The sequence below is a fragment of the Epinephelus fuscoguttatus genome, linkage group LG12, assembly GCF_011397635.1.
Source record: "Epinephelus fuscoguttatus linkage group LG12, E.fuscoguttatus.final_Chr_v1".
NCBI lineage: Eukaryota > Metazoa > Chordata > Actinopteri > Perciformes > Serranidae > Epinephelus > Epinephelus fuscoguttatus.
The window spans coordinates 12,288,647-12,310,032 of record NC_064763.1 but is presented as its reverse complement, the minus strand read 5'-3'; the positions used below and the strand labels follow the sequence as shown (position 1 = coordinate 12,310,032).

At 41.8% G+C, this 21,386-nt stretch overlaps 1 protein-coding gene across 2 annotated transcripts in view; it reads right to left on the bottom strand.

Moving 5' to 3' along the window:
* Nucleotides 1-3,145: 3,145 nt before the first annotated feature.
* ppm1e (protein phosphatase, Mg2+/Mn2+ dependent, 1E) overlaps nucleotides 3,146-21,386 on the bottom strand; it is a 78,127-nt gene continuing 59,886 nt past the window's right edge. For both annotated transcript variants that reach the window (XM_049592336.1, XM_049592337.1), the window contains 4 exons: nucleotides 20,725-20,913; nucleotides 16,111-16,254; nucleotides 13,983-14,076; nucleotides 3,146-13,187 (listed from right to left, as the gene is read on the bottom strand). In XM_049592336.1, coding sequence (XP_049448293.1) covers nucleotides 12,244-13,187; nucleotides 13,983-14,076; nucleotides 16,111-16,254; nucleotides 20,725-20,913 — 1,371 coding nt within the window. In that variant the 3' untranslated portion in view covers nucleotides 3,146-12,243. The remainder of the gene's footprint in view (nucleotides 13,188-13,982; nucleotides 14,077-16,110; nucleotides 16,255-20,724; nucleotides 20,914-21,386) is intronic.

Sequence of the window (21,386 nt, the reverse complement as noted above, 5' to 3'; positions counted from 1 at the left end):
TTATCCCCTATCTTCTACAGGAGATATATCTATGTTCTATGGATAGGAGATATCATCTCCTGCATTGCAGATAATATCTATGTAGGAGATGGGGAATATTAGAAGATATTATTTCCTATGTAGGAGATCCAAAAGTTTTTCTATTGTTTTTTTAGATAATATCTATGTCGGAGATCACGGATATAGGAGATGTTATCTTTTGTGTGGGAGATAGGGGCATACACATATTTCCTATGCAGGAGATAATATCTCCTAAGTGAGAGATAAAGTTAGGTTTGGGCCAACATTGCCCAGATATTTTTCACCCTGCCTCGTAGAGCTTTTGTTTAGAGTAAAGAAAAATCTACAGAAATGATTACAAATTTTTTAGATAAACATATTTATCCTGTATCTCTGAGATATAACCTCCTCTGTAGAAAATAATATCTATGTAGGAGACAGGGGATATTAGGAGATGTTATCTTCTATGTAGGAGATAAAGTCTCCTAAGAACATAGTCTAAATAATCATAAATTAATAGATCATTAATCAAAAATCAAATAAGTAGATCAATCATTGTTTATCACCTATGTAGGAGGTAGTATCTTCTACATAGGAGAAGATACTACTAGATTATCTGAAATTTTTTTTAGATAAACATATGTTTATCCCCGATCTTGAAGGTATTATCCCCTACGTAGGAGATAACATTTCGTAATATCCCCTATCTCCTACATAGATTTTATCTTCTATGTAGGAGATAGAGGATAAACATGTTTATCCAAAAACATATATTTTTTGCATGCAGTTTTGATTAAAATCTAAGTTTATCTCCTACGTAGAAGATAATATCTCCTAGGAGATAATATCACAAGGAGCAATGTGTAGAATATATTTGCTGTTTGTTTTCCAGTTATTAGGGTTTTGTCAAATAATTTATTCACAGTCTAATAAGAGATCACTGATTATCTCCTACACAGGAGATAATATCTTGGCCAAAGTTGCATGCAAAGAAAATAAAGTTGTTGTTTTTTTAGATAAACATACGTTTGTACCTTGGCGATTAATATATGTAAACGCTTAAAGAACCACTCATTAAAACTAAAGTGCTGGTCAAAGTTGTCACACTGAAATTTAAGGTGTGCTGATGTAGATTTTTTTGCATGCAATTTTGGCCAGGTGCTCTCTCATCTGACATGCCGAAGAGCATCGGAGATACACTGATTTGTAACACGAAACTGCTTCATTCAGTGTTTTTACTGGTTTAGATCAGCTGGTCTGTTTGTTTTGGAGAGGAGGAGACGTCTGCAGTAAAAACCTCAAGAAAATCCAACTGAGAGAAGTTTCAGCAAGTTGCATTTTACAATCTTCACCACTGGATGCCACTAAATCCCCTTAAATCTTATAATCTGTTGCTTTGATTTGTAAAGTAACTGAAGCTGTCAGATAAATTTAATGGAAAAACCTCAAGTACAGTACAAGTACCCCAAATTTGTACTGAGGTACAGTCCTTAAGTAAATTCAAATAAAACACAAGAAGCTTGTGCTCTTAAGTGTGTGTACTTAAGCCCCGTTTCCACCAAACACTTTAGGTATGGCACCTGTGGAACCAACAGTAACCCTTGAGACATGGTACCTAGACCCTTGGTCTGTTTAGTGTTTCCACCACAGACAGTCCTCTTAAATGTGTGCGGGGTTGTTGTCACTCACTGCTCCGTCCAGCACTCACTGTATTTGCTCATCAGCGGTGACACAGATGGAAGTCTGCACCTGGTTTATCGTCCACAGAACGAGGCTGCACGCCGACATTTTCAGAACAAAATGGAACAGGCTGCAGTAAGAGTCTCTCTCCATGGGATATTTAAAAATAGCAGCTTTGTGCATTTAGTCCTTCTCAGGCAAGCTCAGGGGTTTAGTGTTGCTGGAGCCCACAGGAACGATGCTACGTGATTCTTTTTTCCTCCAAGTAAGGATTAGAATATGTGCCATCGGAGTCTAAATTAATATATGTAAAAGCTTAAGGATCCACTCATTAAAACTAAAGTGTTGGCAGCAAAACATCCTTTCATTTTATAGTTACAGTTTACTAATAAAACTCTCCACAGTATGAACAGTGGTTACGTGAGCCTCAAAACCAGCCACAACTCAGCCCTGAGCAGAGTGACCGTCCTCTACTGACCAATCAGACTGCAGTGTTCACAGCTTCACCTTTTAGTACCAGATCTGTGTGCTAGGTACCCCAACAGAGGGGGGACCAAACATGGGGACAGTACAGAATGGCTCCAGTGGTACCATCCACAACTTTTCACAGTGGAAACAGAAAAAAAAGCGTACTGAACTGTACTGTACTGTTTGGTGGACATGAGGCTTTAGTTACATTCCCCCACTGGGTGATGCAAAGGATCCTGGGTGAGAGAAACCAAACTGACAAAGATAAAACGATCACAACTCTTGAGGAAAGAAAAGGCAACAGTCGAGGAGACTTGTTCTAATCTTTATATACATGATAATTAGTCACCAGATACAGTACACATATTTAATATACTACAGGAACACATAACATACTCAACGTGTGTTTTACTCTTTTTTTGTATGTTTTTTAACCTAACCTGCATGTTGAAGAAGAGCCAATCGTGGGGTTTGTCTTCAAGCTCAGAGGACAAGAAGAAGGGACCAATCACAGCGCTCAGTGAGCTTAGTCATCCTCCCTTTCATCCACATTAGTGTACATCTGAACAGAGTGTACAGGTCTGAGAAGTCCAGGCAGTCTCTTCAAATGTACACCAGCTGCAGAGGAATGCCGAAACGTCTTGCCTCCTTTATCACGTAAAGAAGAAAGCTTCAAATTCATTTTTCCAAAGACTTGAAGATCATTTAAGTTAAGCATTCTGGACTCAAACTAGCTGGCTACAGACTTTTTACAGGAGGTGTAGGAGTGTGTTAAATGAACCTTACAACAGGCAGCAGATTATGACTCATAATCCTGTTCTCTACAGGGGGAAAATGAATGAGAAATTGACTTCAGGAGCTCAGCATTTCTGCTCTGTGACCTTTCATTCTGGCTGACAGAACCACATTTTTGTTGCGTCCTTCAGCAGAAGACAAACCCTCAGAGAGCCTTTTAATGCAACGTCATTATTGCTTACAGAGAAAAAGAAAAAGCTTTTGTGTGTGTGTGTGTGTGTGTGTGTGTGTGTGTGTGTGTGTAGACACACAGTGCAGATTCATGGAGGGGCCCTATAGTTAGACAGTGATTATTATGGGAGAGCAGAGCTGAACTTCTGCTTGCTTTCATCATCACCAGGGAAGGGAAACATCCGACTCAGAGGAACCTTTAGTGCAAGCAGAGCGTGAGTGAGGGAGGAAGTGTGGGGCTCTCGAGTTTTAGGTAGAGGATTTACCACAAGGAGTGATGTTTTTATTGCTCATATGGTGACAACTTCTGGCGGATTGCAAATTACGATGAGTAACACTGTGTAACTGATTCACAAGGTTTTTGGTGAATGCAACCCATGGAGCGTTGTCACTGAGCACTGTTGTAGTACATCTTTCCCTCCAGAGCGCAGAGAGAGTTCACATCAACACTGCAGACCTGCTGTGAAACTACATTGGTGAATCACAGGGGACAGAAAACTACTGCACAGCTGCTTTGAGGTGTGGACACAAGCTATAACGTGATCCAATGATCTGCAACCATTCACAAAAAGACGCGTCTGTGGTCTTCAAATTCATCTTGTTAGAATGTCATCGTCTCATTTTAAGATCGTGTTATAAAGACTTATAAAGACTGAGTATCTTGTTACAATGACAAAGCATCTTGTAAGATGAGAGCGGTTTGTACCCAGAGATATTTTTTGAGATTATTTTTTCTGTTGATAGGACAGTGGCAGCATGAAGTGGTAGCAAATGTTAGCATGCTAATGTGCTAAACTAATATGGTAACCATGGTGCATATTACGTGTGCCGCTCATTTTACCTTGATTGGAAAAAATATCTTGGGCACATCTTTGGGGACTAAAGCCCACCATACCCAAAAACTTTGAAATATGACCTTTTAAAGGACTAAAGTCTGACACCCTCTCATATTTAAAGGTTGATGCTTCTCAAAGTCAAGGAAGGATCCTTCAACGGCTGAATTTTTAGGAGGCTACATCATTGAATTCTGCCTAAGGTCTGCTCCAAAGTCAAGCATCCTTCAGGTTCTACAGAGGACAGAGTTTGTCCTTTGGAGAATTCTCAAGGATGCATGTGTGTATCCTCAGCCTGCATGAGGTACCCACAACTCTTTGCGCACAATTTGCCATGTCTTCAATAATGCCCACCTTCTGGGCCATACACATGCAGCGTTTCTAACCACCTGAAAGACATGAGGTCAGGCGTTGGGTGCTACTCTTGTGCCTTTCCAGAGCATGGCGGCAGGTTGCGTCTGAGATTGCTAGGCAACCTTAACCAGCACCTTGTCATAGCTTATTTACCTGAAATCCTGAGTGCAGAGCTGTTCCTCTTTGAGGCGCTCTTTGTGTGTAAGCCTGCTGTTCGTGGGGCAGATGAAAAACTCTGGCAGCCCTGGACTAAAATACTTAACTTCTCCTCCTTATTTATCACAGACTGATATTAAAGGATGAAGGCAAAGATGTCTGCCAGCTATGATTACTTGGTCCTTGTCACATGACATGCAGAGTGCACTGCTGCATTCCAAAAGTTGAAGCCAGTTTATCATGCCGTCACTCTGGTGTTTGAGTGCACCTGCAGTGCATCTACATCAAAAACAATGAAGTCGAGAGTGCAAAAAAACTTGGCATGTGGGCCCCTTAAACAGCTATACTTCAAAGAGGCTACATCATCATATCTCGCAGAAGGACTATTCCAAAGTCAAGGATCCTTTGAATTCTAGCGTGGACCGAGTCCTTCCATCAGAGAATTCTCAAAGATGCATGTGTGTATCGTCAGCAGGCATGAAGTACCCACAACTCTTGAGCATGATTTGGTGGAACTGAAGGCAGGGCCTCTTCAATAACACATACCTGAGCACTTGCTAGCATATTCCAGTGTGTGTTCACCGAATGCTAGGAAGGAGTCTCACCTAACCTCCATAGGACCTGACTTGAAAGGACCCGTCCTACCAAGGGAGTGTCTTTGACTTTGAGAAGAACCGAATGTCAGTTTTTGGTCACAGACCGTAAGATTTTGCAAAGACTGATGATCTTGCAGGGTCACTATTTGCAAGACGACAACTAGATTCATTTTTGAGATTACTTTCCATCCTGTTATTGGTGTAAAATATTATGCCAAACTCCCTTTAAGAAATGTGATATATATGACAATTTCTTACATGTCTGCAAAAACACGTAACTCTAGAAACACAAGATAAAAGGTGTCATATGTCAACAGTATTCTTGTCGATTTGGAAAAGCCCATACTAAAAAAATTACGGTAATATTAAACATGTTTGATTTTGTTGGAATGTCAAGACGAGAAAAGTTTGGAACCAGACCGAGACCACCTCTTCAAGAAGGTCTCTGACCGGTTGTTTTGGTGTGCACTTGAGTGCAATTGCTGTGTTCACACCTGCCCAAACGAACTGCACTTAGTGGGCAAACAAGTTTGATTGAACCAAACAGGGCAAGTCCGAAAGCACCCTTAGTCTAAGGTCAGCATCGGTAGTTTTGACATCAGGCTTTGAAGAGGTGATGTTGGCAGGGATAAGCCTGTTTATTCTCTTGAATTCTTTCTGATTATTAGGAGTTACAGGGTCCATTCCCCCTGAAACAAAAACACTTTGTCGTTATAACAAGATCCTGAGACAAACTGTGGCAGCTCTGCTTCTCTAGAGTTTACTGCCCTGTGTGATCCATGTAAAAGATCTACTCTACTGTTATCTAAAAGACTTGCAACACAGTGAAACTATTAAATCCTAACACCACAGCAGCTCCGTTCACTCGTGTTCCTCGTCTCTAATCAACACCATGCTAATCATCTAACACCTGCAGAGTTGGAATGAAAACCTACAAACTACTGACGTAATTTGATTGGCAAGATGTTTTTATAAGGCTGGTACTGATAAAAATGTTTTAAAATCTAAGCTGCAGATTGGAAATACAGTATTTCAAGCCAATAATTAACATCTTTATGTCCCTGTTTTTTTTTTATTCATGTCAGGGTAAGAAAGCAGGGACAAACAGCAGCTAGGCCACGATAGTACACTACAATTCTCCAGTGAAAGCCAGACTGGTTCAACACCTTTTAAATACTTTAGCAGCTCTCGAAGGCAGCGGCAGTGTTTATGAACTGATGCCCCTCTCAGGCTGTTCAGTTACATCACACCCTTACCTCCACCTCAGCCTGGTGGCGGGAGATTTTGGGACCTAGATCCAACATCTGACCCTACCATCGGGCCTGGTGGAGCATGGATTAAAATTACTGATTTACAAGACAGAATTATTATATGTACACTCCTCCAGCACTCGCTTGCCTCACAGTTAATACTCATAATATACATACGCCTACATGAATATTCGAAATGACTGTGATTTCCGTTGATCATCTTCGGGTATCGACCACAAAAGGGATCCAGTGGCTTTAGTTTGTTGAGTGTCTCAATAGTACATTCCTCATAGCTAAGATGCCTTTTGGAGAGACGAATCTTCTCCCCAAAAAAACACCAAGTCATGTCGACACACTTCACCAAGTCTCTGAGGACATTCTGGGACACATGAGGTACATTCTGCTCCACTGATGCTCTTCACTAGTCAGTCCATGGGATGGTTCGCGGGAGAGAGAGTCCCCCGTTCACTAATACGACTGAAAGAGGAGGTGATGGCCCTCAAACCAGTACCTGTTTGTCTGGTGAATCGGGTGTTCTCATATCACACCTTTCATGTGTGACGGGGCCAGGAGAGTGGAGGCACGATTTACAGAACCTGGTCATCACTAACATCCTGACCTTTAGAAATTAACTGCATCAACTTAAGAGTGGGGAGTGACGATGTTAGGGAATGTTAGGGAATAATTAATGTGTCCAAAATGACTGTTCGGTAAAACCCACCCTCAAACAGCAACTGTCCAATCAAAGCTTACATATCAACTGTACATAGGCATGGAAGGCTGTCAAACTTTGGATGATTCCACATAGTTGGTATGTTGAGTTTCAAGGTTCTTTTGTAGCCTTTCCTAACTCCAAAACACAAGAGAAATGTGTACGGTTTGATGGAGATAGTGGTGAGATGTTGGCAATAATGCACCACCATACATTTGCAATTCGCCAATTCAAAATAAAAAGATAATGAAGATGAAAAGGCAGTTTTAAAAAAAAGCCGTCGTCACTTCCAGTAAGTGCAATACGTTAGTGCGCAGTTTGAGACAACACTACCCTGTTGAAATAAGTGCACCACACAAGAAGTACGTAGTGTACATGGTGTACTACATTGAAGTGTACTAACGTAAGTTTGCGATTAGAGACACACTGTTTGTGTTGCTTGTCCAAGTATGTTTTTCTGTAAGATGAGCATTCTAATGAGGTAAAAGCTACAATAAAAGTATGCTACCTAGTTGGCGACCAGAAATGAGAAGCTTAAGTGAAATCAAGGACTTATTGTTTAACAAAATTACTACCAATTTCAAGTGGTAGCTAAATCTGCATATTTATCATGCGAGAACGGAGAGCCTGACAGCTGTAACACCAGTAACTAAGCGGGGGTGAGGCTTAGCGAACAGTCATTTGCTCCCACAACAAACTAAATATTTAGTAGGCAACCAAACCATTTTAGTACTTTGAAAATTATAGTCAGAGTTAGTAACTCGGGGGAACGTGGGTCAAGGTTTACCTATCATTTAATAGTTTCATAGCAAGTGTGTGTTACAGCTAGTTTATAGTCAATAAGTATGGTTAGATACAGTAATGCTATTGTGTGTATTTGAAAACAAAAGCTACACATTTAAAGCAAAGTGACAGACGTCTTTCCACAGATCAGTCTCTCCAAGTTAACTGGGTGCTGTCATACTTTATCATACAAATTAGTATTAGATTACATTTGTTAATTATGATTATGAGTTAGCATTAAAGAGGAACGCTACCATATTGGCGTCAGATATATGAAACCAATGAATGTTGAAACTGGCATTCAGGTCTCATGGACAAGTTCAGTCTTATGAAAGGTGGCATAAAGACTTGCTAACATAACTGAAGTGCAGCGCTGTCAGCAGCGTGTTAGACGGCACAGAGGGGGCTCTCCGTTGTTGAATCTAGATCAGATCAGAGAAAGATCCAATTATTAAAGGCGACATGGGGCCACAGGAGCCCGGCTATCTTGTAGAAGGTGATGACTGGGATGTTTGCTGCGTAGTATTGTTGCAGAGCCGGAGGGGCCATCAGCACCACGACTGTATAGATTACAGATAGAAAACTATGCTCTCTAACGTGCAGATTCTCTTCATGTTATCCAAAGGATTTTGGATCTAAAAGGGCATTTTGGGAAATATTCACTTTGCTGATGGGAAGGTTGGTTCCTCTCTCATGTCTGTACGCTACATGTGCAGCTACTATGTAGCCAGCAGCTGGTTAGTTGGTTTTTAAAACACATTTCAGTTTTCACAGGAAATTTAACGTTTACATACAGTTTCTTTCAAAATAAACGCACTATGTCGCATGGTTGGGTTGAGGTAAAAAGAAGAAGGTTTGGCTTTAGAATCCTACAGGACGCGAACACTGCTCTCACAGGTGAAAGTTGGTGTTTGTTGGACCCACCTGCCCCAGTCTGACTTTCACCGCCTTAACTTTCATCCCTGATGCTGCTGGGCACCGTCAAACTATAACGGCAACCAGCCGCCTATCATGCCAACGTTAAAGGACGCCTTTTTTCATTGGTTTCTGAGGCCGCAAGTCACTGCCCAAGCACTGGATTTCGACGACTTCGGAGTGAGATCAGGCAACTAATGATTGCCCTATGGTTTTAATGCAAAAGGATCTTTTCAATCAGTCATTGGCGAGGTATTTCACATACACAAGTCGACAGTATGCCATGTCACTCGCTGGGTTTCAAACGCCCTCACCCTTCGGCGAACAGTGTGGTGAAGTTCCCGTCCAAACGTTGCCTCCTACATTTGTCGCTTCATGTTGGCTGTTATTTTTGGATCAGATTTATTTTTCAGTTTGTTTTTTCTTTTAATGAACTCCTCTAGAAGTCTGATTTTTCTTCCTCCCGCCATTTTGTTTTTTGTCTTCTTATCTTCTGCCATATTTTTTAATATCAGGCTGACTTTGGAGACGCTACTTAGGTGCGACAACAGGAAGCGATAGTTATCACAAGCGCCTGTTCAAGCAAACAAATTTCCATGGAAACAGCAGAATTTCACTGTTGTAAAATCTCTTTCAGTGCAGTAAATGCCTGAACGCCTTTCCTTGACTAAGGAAACCTTTTAAGAGATTCTGTGCAACACCCTTAAGTTATTTCCTCAGCTAAGGAAAAACTAAACCTTAAGTGTCATACGTAAGGAGTAAACTAAAGGTGCTTTGTGCAACTGGTCCTAGAAGGTAAAGCTAACTGTTCCCCTTTGCTTCCACTCTTTATGCTAAGCTAAGCTAATCAGCTGCTGGCTGTGGCTTCATATTTAGTGTGCAGATATGAGAGTGTATCAATCTTCTCATCTGATTCTTGGCAAGAAAGCAAATCAGACTATTTCCCAAAATGTCAAACCTTTTGACCCTGCCTTTAAAGTGGCACAGAGTCAAACTACAACCCAAGTGAAAGCCAGATTTGTCCTGAATTGTTAACAAATTCAGTAATTAGTAAATATATATGTGTAGTAGGGAAGTAGGCTTTAGTAACGCATATGGAAGGCACGTGTTCTGCAGGTTTCAACTGTCCTGGCCCGACATTAAATGGTTTGCACTTATCAAACCTGCTGTAAAATACTTCTCTTGGATGGGTTTTTGTGTAAAAGTAAATACACTTGGAATATTTGCAACAGCTATGTGGCCCAACAACTATGACATAAAATATACCCTTCTCCTCCATCATGAAAGAAAAAAAATATGATCTCAGGAGTATATCCCCATCTGGAATACTGGACTACATGGAGCATTTATTCAGGTAAGTGACTGCTAATCTTTTATAATCCGTTGTTAAGTGCTTTTATCTGTAGACAAATTGTGGCTGGATAATGGCTGGGTCACTGACTGTATGGGAAGGGGAAGGAACAGCATGTGCCTTCAGTGCCTATGAACTGCATTCATCTGCCACCAAAGGATTGCTGACAAAAAGGTAAACTCCGCCATTAGAGTTTATTTTAATGTTCGGTCGCTCGACATTCTGGACAGCAGTCTCAAAACAAAAGATGTGTCATCTCACTCATCATCTCACAGGAAATGATTAACATCAAATTATTTGGTGTACTTTTGGTTTAGGGCTGTTTTTCAATGTTTTGGTCTCTGCGTTTTAACTGCCTTTTAAGTTAGGGAAATAAAAAGGCTTGTTCCCTTTTCACCTAGAGCATGACCGATTCATCGGCATTGACAATATTATTGGCTAATGTTTGTAGTGGCGCATATATCATTTTATTCTTTGTTCAACATCCAGTAAGTAGCAAAAAAATAATAACCCAATACATGTCTTTATTATGGTGACCCTGAGGGTCAATACACTACAACATTTCGTGCCGTCAGTAGTGTTTTGTGAAATGTTGTGTTTTGTCAACACACTCTCACTCCGACCTCGTCACATATTGACGTTTGGTCATGGACTTTCCACGTCCACATATGACGTCCAAGGTACCCTGGGTGTGTTGGTTGCTGACGTTCTGGGACGGCGTGTCAACTTCAGCCTGTTACATGCATTGTCTGTTTTCAAAATACACTTCTGTTTTCTTAGGAACTTTACCATTTACCTTCAGTTTCTTTAAAATAGAAGCGCTATGTTGGTACAACACCGTGAATTGACGGTTTTTTTCCTTCAACAACAAAAGCACTTGGTTAGGTTTAGGAAAAAAGAACAGGGTTTGGCTTTATAATCTTACGGAACGCGAACACCGCTCTCCCGGGTGAAGTTCGGCGTTTCTTGGATCCATCAGCCACTCCCACCCGCCCCACTTGGACCTTGGCCACCTTAACTTTCGTTCTTGTCTCGTCACATTTCCCCCGATGCCATCAGGTGCTGTTAAACTGTAACGTCGACCGGCCGCGTATCATGCCAACATTTAAGGACAGCTTTTTTCATCTGTGTCCGATGGCACAAGTCGCTGCCCAAGCACTGGATTTCAATGACTTCGGAGTGAGACTGGGTTGGTTTTGTAAAATGTCGTGTTTTCTGAAATGTTGCATTTTGATCCTAAGGGCCACCATACTTTATTGCAGTTCTTCATTAACCATATTTTAAGCAATCCTCATCAAGAATGTGTCCTGTAAGTTTTGTTTATATTTAAAAGAAGAAAAAAAAAATCCAATAAATCCTGTATCGGTCTAGAGGATAGACTTCAAAGAAGTGTGGAGACTGTTATAAGAGCGCATTTATGCCTATGGGTTTGGAATGACATGTTCAGCTACCATATAAAGGTGTAATGTTTAAGTGTCCCTATAATTTTGGCCAAGTAGTGTATATTCTTACTTCCTCTGCAAGCTTGACAAGTGATGAGATCAAATTTATTCCTTCCATTAACCTGAAAGAGACTAATTTTCACCTAGAAGGCTTTTTCTTTCTGTCCAAAATACATAATTTTAGTCTAAAGATGCTGGCCAGAATGTGGAGCAACCAAGCACGTAAATTAAATTTGTGTTCAGACTGAATGCAAGCGAACTTTTGCTTCTTTTGGTGCTTTTTGTGGTCTAGTCTAGCGAGTTAACAATACACTGTCCTGGCTATTTAATCAAAATATGGCTGGAACTCCAGGTGTTTCTGTTTTTTGCACTGCCAACAATTAACTGTGTCTTGCACTGTGCAGATTCATTTTACATTCAGTCTGAACACATCTCATCAGCCTGCAGCTCTGGCTTCATGATGACTGATCAGTGGTCACAATGGAGAGGATGCAGTTTTGCGCTTTACCTACAGCACTGAGGAGCAGGGCTTGTGTTTAGTGGGCTGGCTTACATTTGGAGACATTTCGGCTTAGGACAGAGAGCACCACTCCTCCAACAGAGTTTCAATAATCACGTAACGACTGCAGGAGCCACAACTACCTACTATCAAAGAAAGACATGTTGAAGGCAGAGGTGGGTGGGCTGAGGGGCAGGACTGAATAAATGAAGGAGATGGTTTGGTTTGGGTCACCTCTTCAGATGGTGGAATTGTGGGGCAGGTGAGGCACTGCCACTCCAGGCCTCTGGTTGGAGTGGCGCTGCATGTGCGGCAGCAAGTGGCCAGAGGGTAACAGGCCTAGCAGCTCCTTGGATGCGCCTGGCCTCCTTCGGCCCCATCGGCGACTACCATAACCAAGCCTGCGGCTTCGCCTCACTGCCTGGCCTAACAGCACGGCTGTCTGGGGCCACAGTGGGTCCGTGAAGCTAGAGATGCTGGCCTCCTGAAAGGGGATACAGGACCTGCGCCTCAGTGGGCGTTCTTCTCGATAGATGTGGGAGGCTGTGAAGAGGTCGGGACTAAAGTTGGAGAAGGGCTGCTGTGAGCCCCCGGTCAGGGTGATGCGGCCCTCCAGCGACGGCCCCAGCAGGCTGAGGCTAGTTCTGTCTGTGAGCGAGTCTGTTCGGTCTTCGTAGCTGAGATCGGCAGGGGCTGAGCACTGCTGCAGGGGCCAACCTCCGCGACCCTTCCCCCCGATGTCCGCAGTGCTGCCTCCCTCACCACCATCACGCTCTACTCTGACTGCCTCTTCTTCCTCCTCATCCTCCTCTTCCTGTTCCTCCTCCTCCACCTCTGCTACCTCCTCCTCCTCCTCTTCCACCTCTCCCTCTACAACACCCTCCTCCTCGTCCTCTGTACCAGTGGGTGGTGGGGTGCGTGGGTCCCGCAAGAAGACCACTATGACTGTGATATTATCACTAGAGCCTGCGTCACGGGCTGAGGCCACCAGCTTGTGGGCTACCATGGTGGTGTCTCCGGAGTTCTCCTGGAGGTGGTCGCTGACCACCCGCACCGCCTCGTCTGGACCCACGGTATCCCAGAAGCCATCACAGGCCAGAATCAGGTAGTCCTCTGTACCATCCAATGGGAAGATACCATGGTCTGCATCACCACAGATGTAGGGCTTATGCTCCGAGTCACCTGACAACACAGGTAACAGATTATTCTGTTAGTGTCTGCTCATACAGACATTCAGGACAGAAAAGTGGAACAAGGAGATTCTCAGCTGGCAAAGCTAAAGGTCCAGTGTGTAGGATTTTGGGGGACATACTGGTGGAAATGGAATATAATATAATAAGTATGTTTTCTTCAGTGTATAATCACATAAAAAAAAAAAATCACTGTGTTTTCTTTACCATAGAATGAGCTTTTCATATCTACACAGGGAGCAGGTCATCGTCTATGGAGATCACTATGGTGCACCTCCATGTGTCTACGGTAGTCAAGCACCGACAAACCAAACACTGGCTCTAGAGAGGGACATTTGTGTTTTCTTGTCAGCCACCATACTTGGTGGCTTTGCAATGAGCCGAACAGCATCGGAAAAACACTGCTTTCAATGTAAAACTGATTTATTCAATGTTTTTACCTGTTTAAATCACCTGGTCCGTTTGTTTTGAAGAGGTACACATATGGAAGGTTTAATATATATATCGTTAACTGGCAAGTTACGTGACAATGCATTTCAGGCAATTTTACAGAGTAACTAGTAATGTAATGAGTATTGTAACTAATTACTTTCTCCAGGGAGTAATCAAGTAAAGTAAGGGATTATTTTTTTCCTGTGTAATGTGTAATACATTACTTTTTTGAGTAACGACCCACAACACTGCTGCTAGATGCCACTAAATCCTACACACTGCTCTTTTAAAGTAAAAAACAAGTAAAACCATGCATGACAGAGCAACATGTGGTCATATTGAGTATCAACAGTACCTATTGCTCTGGATACAGACAGACTGCCGTTAACCCTCCATGTGCCAAACCAGATCACACAGCCTCCCAGAGCCTCGATCCTCTGCTTCTCATCCTGCAGACACACATGAAGCACAGCTGGCTTTAGTGGTGATGACTGTCACATGCTGCACAGTTTTTAACCTTCAAATGAGCTAATATTTCAGTTCAATTCAATTTTATTCATATAGCCCAAAATCACAAATCACAATTAGCTTCAGACCACTTCTCCACTCCTCCCACCTCCCTCCACCCACAGAGACCCATCACTCTTCCGTCATCTCAGTTGTTGTACAGTGTGTGCTACAGTTTGGACTGTTGTGCTACATTTGTATTGTAAGATATGATATGAGGGGTTTCCAGGTTTTATTAAATTGTTGGAGCCTGTCTTTCAGGGCACATCTTATCCTTTCCAAATGGAGTGTGTTAGTTAAATCTTCCAATCACATCTTAGGGTATTTTCACACTTGGTCCTTTTCAGCCATCTAAACGGACTCAGAGTGGTGGATCAGTGAACACTCCAAGAGAACTCAGACCCCTCTGAAGTGAGTTTGGTTCACTTCAAGTCCACGGTGCGGTTCACTGAATCTGTGCTCAGTGAAAATAAAGCCCTCCAGGTTTGCTTTGCTCTTTGCCCTCTTGTATTTAGCCCTCTAGATCACATGCTGTTGACCTGGGACGCTTGAAATAACGGACGAAACACACATCGGCTTGTAACGCTTGCAAGGACACAGAACCAGGAGTAGTTTGATCCACAGAAGATATTGCACCTCTCCAGATGTGGAATGTAGAATGTAGAAAAAACAGACACAGTCTACAGCACAGGAACACTAAGGTTTTCCTCCTATTTTAAGTTCATCCAAAAGCGAGGGGCTTCATAACCTCACTGCAGTGACACGTCAAAGTGAAAACAAAACTACATAAATATATATTATATATAGGCTATAGTGTGACCAGAAAGAGAACTGAGTCCCTTTTCTGATGGTCCACTTTAAAAGGGCTGAGTTCGGTTCATTTAAAAAGGACTATATGTGAAAAAAAGCCCTCAGGTAGGGACAGTTGTGCTCTTCCATGAAATGAGAATTAGGTTGTTTTCACACTTGGTCCTTTTTAAATGAACCGAACCCAGTCCTCTTCAAACTTGGTCCTTTTTAAATGAACTCAGACCTCTTAAAGTGGACCAAAAAGTGGACCGACAGAAAAGGGACTCAGTTCTTCTTGCGTTCACATTGTCAGTTCATTTGAAAAAGGACTCAGTTCTCTCTCTGGTCAACTTCAGCTCTGATGGGGCCTCAGTCCTCTTTCTATTCACATTATAGTCTATATAAAATATATGTTGAAGTAGTTTTGTTTTTACTTTGATGTGGCTCTGCAGTGTGGTTATGAATTTAAAATTGGAGGAAAACCTTGGCATTTCTTTGCGTTGTGGACAGTTGATGTTTTCCTTCTTCCATATCTGGGGGAATGCAGTTATTTCATCGTCAGACCAAAGTGCTCCTCGTCCACTAGTTGTGTTGTCGTTACCTGGGGCCATGGCTCTGTTGTGTTATTATGCGTCCCACTGAAATAGCGTGTGATCTGTCTACGGCAAGCCTGGAGGGCTACGATACAAAAGCAAAAGGCGAAGTGGAGCCGGAGCGTTTTGTGTTCACAAGGCACAGGCGCAAAAAATTCTGAGTCACTGCTCTGAGCCCACTTCGAGGGCTGAAAAGGACCAAGTGTGAAAAAACCCTTAATTTCTTGCCGTTATGAGGCAGTAAGAGAGCAAACGCCGCTGTGTCACTTTCTTTCTTCAGCTTTCCACAAATAATGAGCAGAGGCTTGATCATAGTGTTCATGACCTCAGACATAATGCTGCAGGTTTCACCCCAAAAAAGATTGAAGCTTTGGACATAGAGGTGTTGCCACACATTATGTTTGTGATGTAACTATTTTTAATCTGCACAAAACAGGACTTTGGTGCAAACAACATTAATAATCTTGAAACCTATTTTCGTCATACTGTACTGGAGATACATGTGACCCCATGTCGTAATGATCTGGGCCGCTGTAATTGGAAGTGATAGATTTGTGACCTGACAGTGTGTGAGGATGTGTGTGAGTGTGTTACCTCTCTGTCTGGTTTATGTGGTTTCATCAGCTCCACGACCTGTCCTTTTCTGACCAGAATGACCTGGGAGTCTCCCAGCCAGGCCACATACAAAGTCTGACCTCGCAGGAACGTCACCACGCCTGTCGTGCCGCAACGCAGGTGCTGCACAACACAGGACACATGTTACAGTAATCAGCTCACACACCACGCAGCAGCAGGTGTGGGTTTTAGTGATATTGAGTCATTTAGAGGTGAACATAGCTGTATTTATGTCTGACAAACATCCTCAGATGCTGCTTTTATTTATCATTGTTGAACTGTTTCAGATCAGTGGTGGGATATAATTAAGTACATTTACTCAATAACTGTACTTAACTTAAGTATTTCTTTCTATGCAGTTTCATACCTCTACTCCACCACATCTCAAAGAGTAAATATTTTACTTTTGTAATGCACAGTTGTCAGATGACAGTGTTTCATCAAACCCTCCCTATCCAAAACATCAGGTGAATGAAAAAGTCCCTCCATAAACTTCAGCTGGTTCAGAACTCTGCTGCCCGGATCATCACCAAAACCCCCTCTTCCCACCACATCACCCCCGTCCTTCAGCAACTCCACTGGCTCCCGGTTAATCAAAGAATCACTTACAAAATCCTTCTGTACACCTACAAGTCTATCCATAACCTCGCCCCTCCTTACCTGTCTGACCTCCTGCACGTTGTCACCCCATCCCATGCCCTCAGATCTTCCTCCTCCCTCCATCTCACTGTACCCGCTGCCCGCCTTAGCTCTATGGGGAGCAGAGCTTTCAGCCGCTCTGCTCCCCAACTCTGGAACTCACTGCCACCTGACCTCCGTAACTCTGCCACCCTGCCCATCTTCAAATCTAAACTCAAAACTCATCTGTTCAGACTTGCTTACTCTCTCTAAACTGCTTCACACAGTCCCCCCTCCCTTTTTATTGTTTGTTGTCTTTTATCTTGTATTTTATATCTTTGTTTTTATATTTTCTGTACAGTGACCTTGGGTGTCCTGAAAGGCGCTTTCAAATAAAATGTATTATTATTATTATTATTATTATTATGATACAGCACAGGTAACAAAACATCTGAAAAAATAAATGAAATATACATTATATACATAAATGAAAATTCATATAAAAATAAAGATAAATCAGGGAACACACATACAGATAAAGAGGTATATTCAGCCAGAGGATTTACGGAAGAAAGTTGCATAATTTTCCACAACATATGGATATATCTGTATCGGTTATCGGCCAAATGAGTTGTTATACAGTATATTAGCTATCATATACATATTAGATATCAGCAATAAAAAAAACAAGATTGTGTATTCCTAATCTGAATACTTCTGCCATCACTGCAAAATCCGTTGGCAATAAAAACAGATCGATAAAATCTGACTGCACATGCAGATGGTTCCGTTTTGTCCAGCTGCGATCTGATTGGCTGTTTGATACGTACCTATTGTTGTCTTCATTAGCTCGTTGATAGCAGACGTTAGCTTTTTATTTTTCATTTTTTTTTAAGAAGATAAAAACTATTGTCGCCTTGAACAAAGTGGATTTTTCTCTACAGAATTATAATTTTAAAATCTGCAATTTAAAAAACAAACAAACAAAAAAGATGAGCCGAGCAGCTGAGAGACGGTTACAAACCAGACCTCAGGTAAAAATAATCTCATTTAACGTCGCGTGGTTACCCGGGACAAAATGGCAAACTGCTAGCTTGTTAGGCTGACTATTTATACATGAAACCTCCAACCTGGTTTTTCCCTAGCTCTTTAAAATGATTTTCTAAATCTATTTATTTCTTGCAATTTGTGAGACATTTCTTACCAGGTTGCTCATTGCCTTATTCCAAGTTCCAAAAGAACTTGCACCAATGTGCTCGAGGTTCAAAGGTTTAAATACTTGCAAAAGGCGTCAGAAAGCAGCACAAGTGATGTTGCTTCAGGTTACAAAGGTTTACTTAAAAAAAATACTCACACTGATTTATCAACTATTAAATTAGTTGGTAATTAATTTAATATTTGACAACTTATTAATTAATTAATCATTGCAGCACTTCCAGAGGTGTAAATATAGACAATGCAGGCAGTGCAGTTGCACTGGGGCCCAGTGGGTGGGGGGCCCTTGTGAGTGATTCAATTTGCCAATCCAGAAATACGCCTATGTTCAAAAAACAGGGCCGTACACATGCCATGTTTTTTGCCCTTGAGAAGGCAAACCCATCTCTGTCAATGTTTCTTTTCTTTTTTCTTTTTTTTTTTAAATAGTCAGTCTATAACAAAATTGTATGTTCATTTTACATAAACCATATAAGCTATAAATAAACTTAAAAAAATCTATTTAAGTCTGTATTCAGGTCTGTACCTGTAGCTGTTTCAACGTAAAATCTGACAGTAGGGCCTGTCATCACAGCATGCACGTGCACTGGGGTCCATCCTAACTACTGTATGCCACTGAGTCCTCCATGTAAATCTGCCTCTGCATGGATCAGACAAGGTTCACACGGTCATGGAAAGTTTTGGACGAGTCATGGAGTTTTGTTGTGTGTGTTATGAAATTGTTGCAGTAATCTTTGTGGATACACTTCCACATAATGTAACATAACGGTAAATTTATTTTCTGTTGTTGATGACGTAACTTAGCTAAAAGGCATCAATGTGTGACAACGTTTTGTTTACCAACATGTACGTTTCTCCATTTTGAGTTTGTATCTGATGTGTTTGAAAAATGCCGGGCAAGTGGGGCAGACAGTAAAACATTATCATGAGTTCTTGAGAAATCATGGAAAAGTTTTGAACTGTTGTCCATGAAAATGTGTGGGAGCCCTGATCAGAGTACACCCCAGGCTCGACAAAGTGTGGCGGCACCTCACATCACAAAAACAGACACAGCGATGAGGGAGGCCGTCTGACTGGCTGTCACCCTCACATTTCTGCTCACAGTGGAATCATTGTGCATGTCTGTGTTTCTTTCTGAGTAAAGTGGTCCTGCCATCTTTGCCATCATGATTGAGACAGTGAAGTGAACCTGCAAGGTCTTTTCCCCCCACAAAAACTGTCTAATATTTTGAGCCAAAGCACACTTTAACCCTTAAATCGAGAAATTAAGTAGGAGTATAGAAGGAAACAGAAGGGATTGTTGGCTATGGTGTAAACCAGGATGAAAATCTGACTTCTGTCTTCCTACCTATGTTCACAGATTCCTGAGGACAGACTATCTGGAGGTTTCCAGCAGCCGCAGTCCTGAATGGAGAGCAGTTGCCCAGAGCTTCGAGGAACAGTGGCATTTTCCCAACTGTTTGGGTGTACTGTTTTTTTTTTGGTTTTTTTTCGTTTTTTTTTTGCTTTCCGTTTGTGTTGATCCGAGGGGATGTGATGCGTGGTCAAGAACAAGCTTTCAGGATGTCGAGCATCTTTCTGAGAGGATTACCAAACATGAGAGCAGCAGGACAACGAGGTAAAAATGGGAAGAGAACAGATACTCGCTCTGTCAGCTCAGCGTTAAACTGTGGACAAGTGTGCAGTGAAGGAACGTGACGTTAAAGTTGGAATCTCTTCTTTCTCTTCTCACTTTTTACTCTACTTCATTATTCTAAGGGCTTTAGTTACAAGTAACTTTACAAACTAATATGTTATTAGTTGATTAATCAGTAAGCTCATGTAACCACTGTTCATACCGCGGAGAGTTTTATTAGTAAACTGTAACTATAAAATGAAAGGATGTTTTGCTGCCTCTCACAGCAGCTGGAGTCTGAGCAAAAATAACTTCATTCACTGGGCTAACTACCGGCAACTTTTAAGGTAGAACATTTACTTGTTGTAACTTAATGTATGATTTGATGACGTGAATCCGTCAGCACACCTTAAATTTCAATATGACAACTTTTTATGACAGACACTTTTAGTAATGAGTGGGTCTTTAAGCCTTTACATATATTAAATTTGACCGAATTATGTGATGTGCATATATTCTAATCCTAACTGTCTTGGAGTGTTGTTCCTGCGGGCTACAGCAACACTAAACCCCTGAGCTTGCCTGAGAAGGACTAAATGCACAAAGCTGCTATTTTTAAATATCCCATGGAGAGAGACTCTCACTGCAGCCTGTTCTATTTTGTTCTGAAAATGTCGGCGTGCAGCCTCGTTCTGTGGACGATAAACCAGGTGCAGACTGATAAAAGTCTCGACAAAATGTCTGAAGGGTTACTGTTGGTTCCAAAGGTACTATACCGAAAGTGTTTGGTGGAAACGGGGCTTTAGTTGTAGTATTACTGTGCACTGTGTAGCAGGCTTACTGTAGCAGTGGTGGCAGTGGTGACATGGCAGTAATCTCAGTAATAGTAGTAGCCATAGAACTAGTAGTAACAGTGCTCATGTCATTGTTATTATTTGCAGTAGTTGTAGTAGTAAAACTACCTGTGGGAACATTAGCAGAAGCAGCAGCAGTAGTAGTAGTGGTATATATTGGTACATAAATACATTTCAGTTAATATAATACATGATAACTTTTCATAATCCCCAGGTCTCCACTGCTCAGACTTCTGTGCAGTTCAGCGTAAATAATAGTGAATGTGTTTTGTCATTTGCAGGTGAGGTTACCTCTCGTGAAGCCTTCTTAACAAATTGTTCGTCCGTGGCTTTGAAGGCTCTGCAGAGCGCCTCGATGGGATCCTGGCCGAATGATTCCTGATGGACTAAGTTGACATGGAGGTGGTTGGCAGCGAAAATGGCAGCGTCCACACCGCCGTGACCGTCAAACACAGCAAAGTAAGCCTGTTCCTCCTGATCCTGAGAGACAATTGAAGCCAGTCAGCAGGGTTGAATTTACACATTACCCCGTTAGGACTGCAGGTCTGCAGGTAGGAAATATTGTGATTGGAAACAGACACTCAAAACAAATATGCACATGGTGAAAATGACAAAGTTCTTTGCATTTAATGCACATCCTGACAACAGGAGAATGCACAATGAAAGAAACCCCACTCACCTCCAGTTTTACCTTTATACAAATACAAATACAAGAACACCTGCAGGCAGGTATACTGGGGTCAGGACACAACATTTAACCACAGGCACATGAATCAGTGCAGACTGTTAGGATGGATTTCTGTGCAACTGGTCATCAAAATAGACAAGATAGATAAGTTACAAACTGAGTAGAGAGGCTCCCCCACAGCCTTAATAAGAAGTGTCATGTGATCACTTTCTCACTAATCATAAAAACATCATATTTTTGCAAGAATGTGAAAAACTAGAATGTT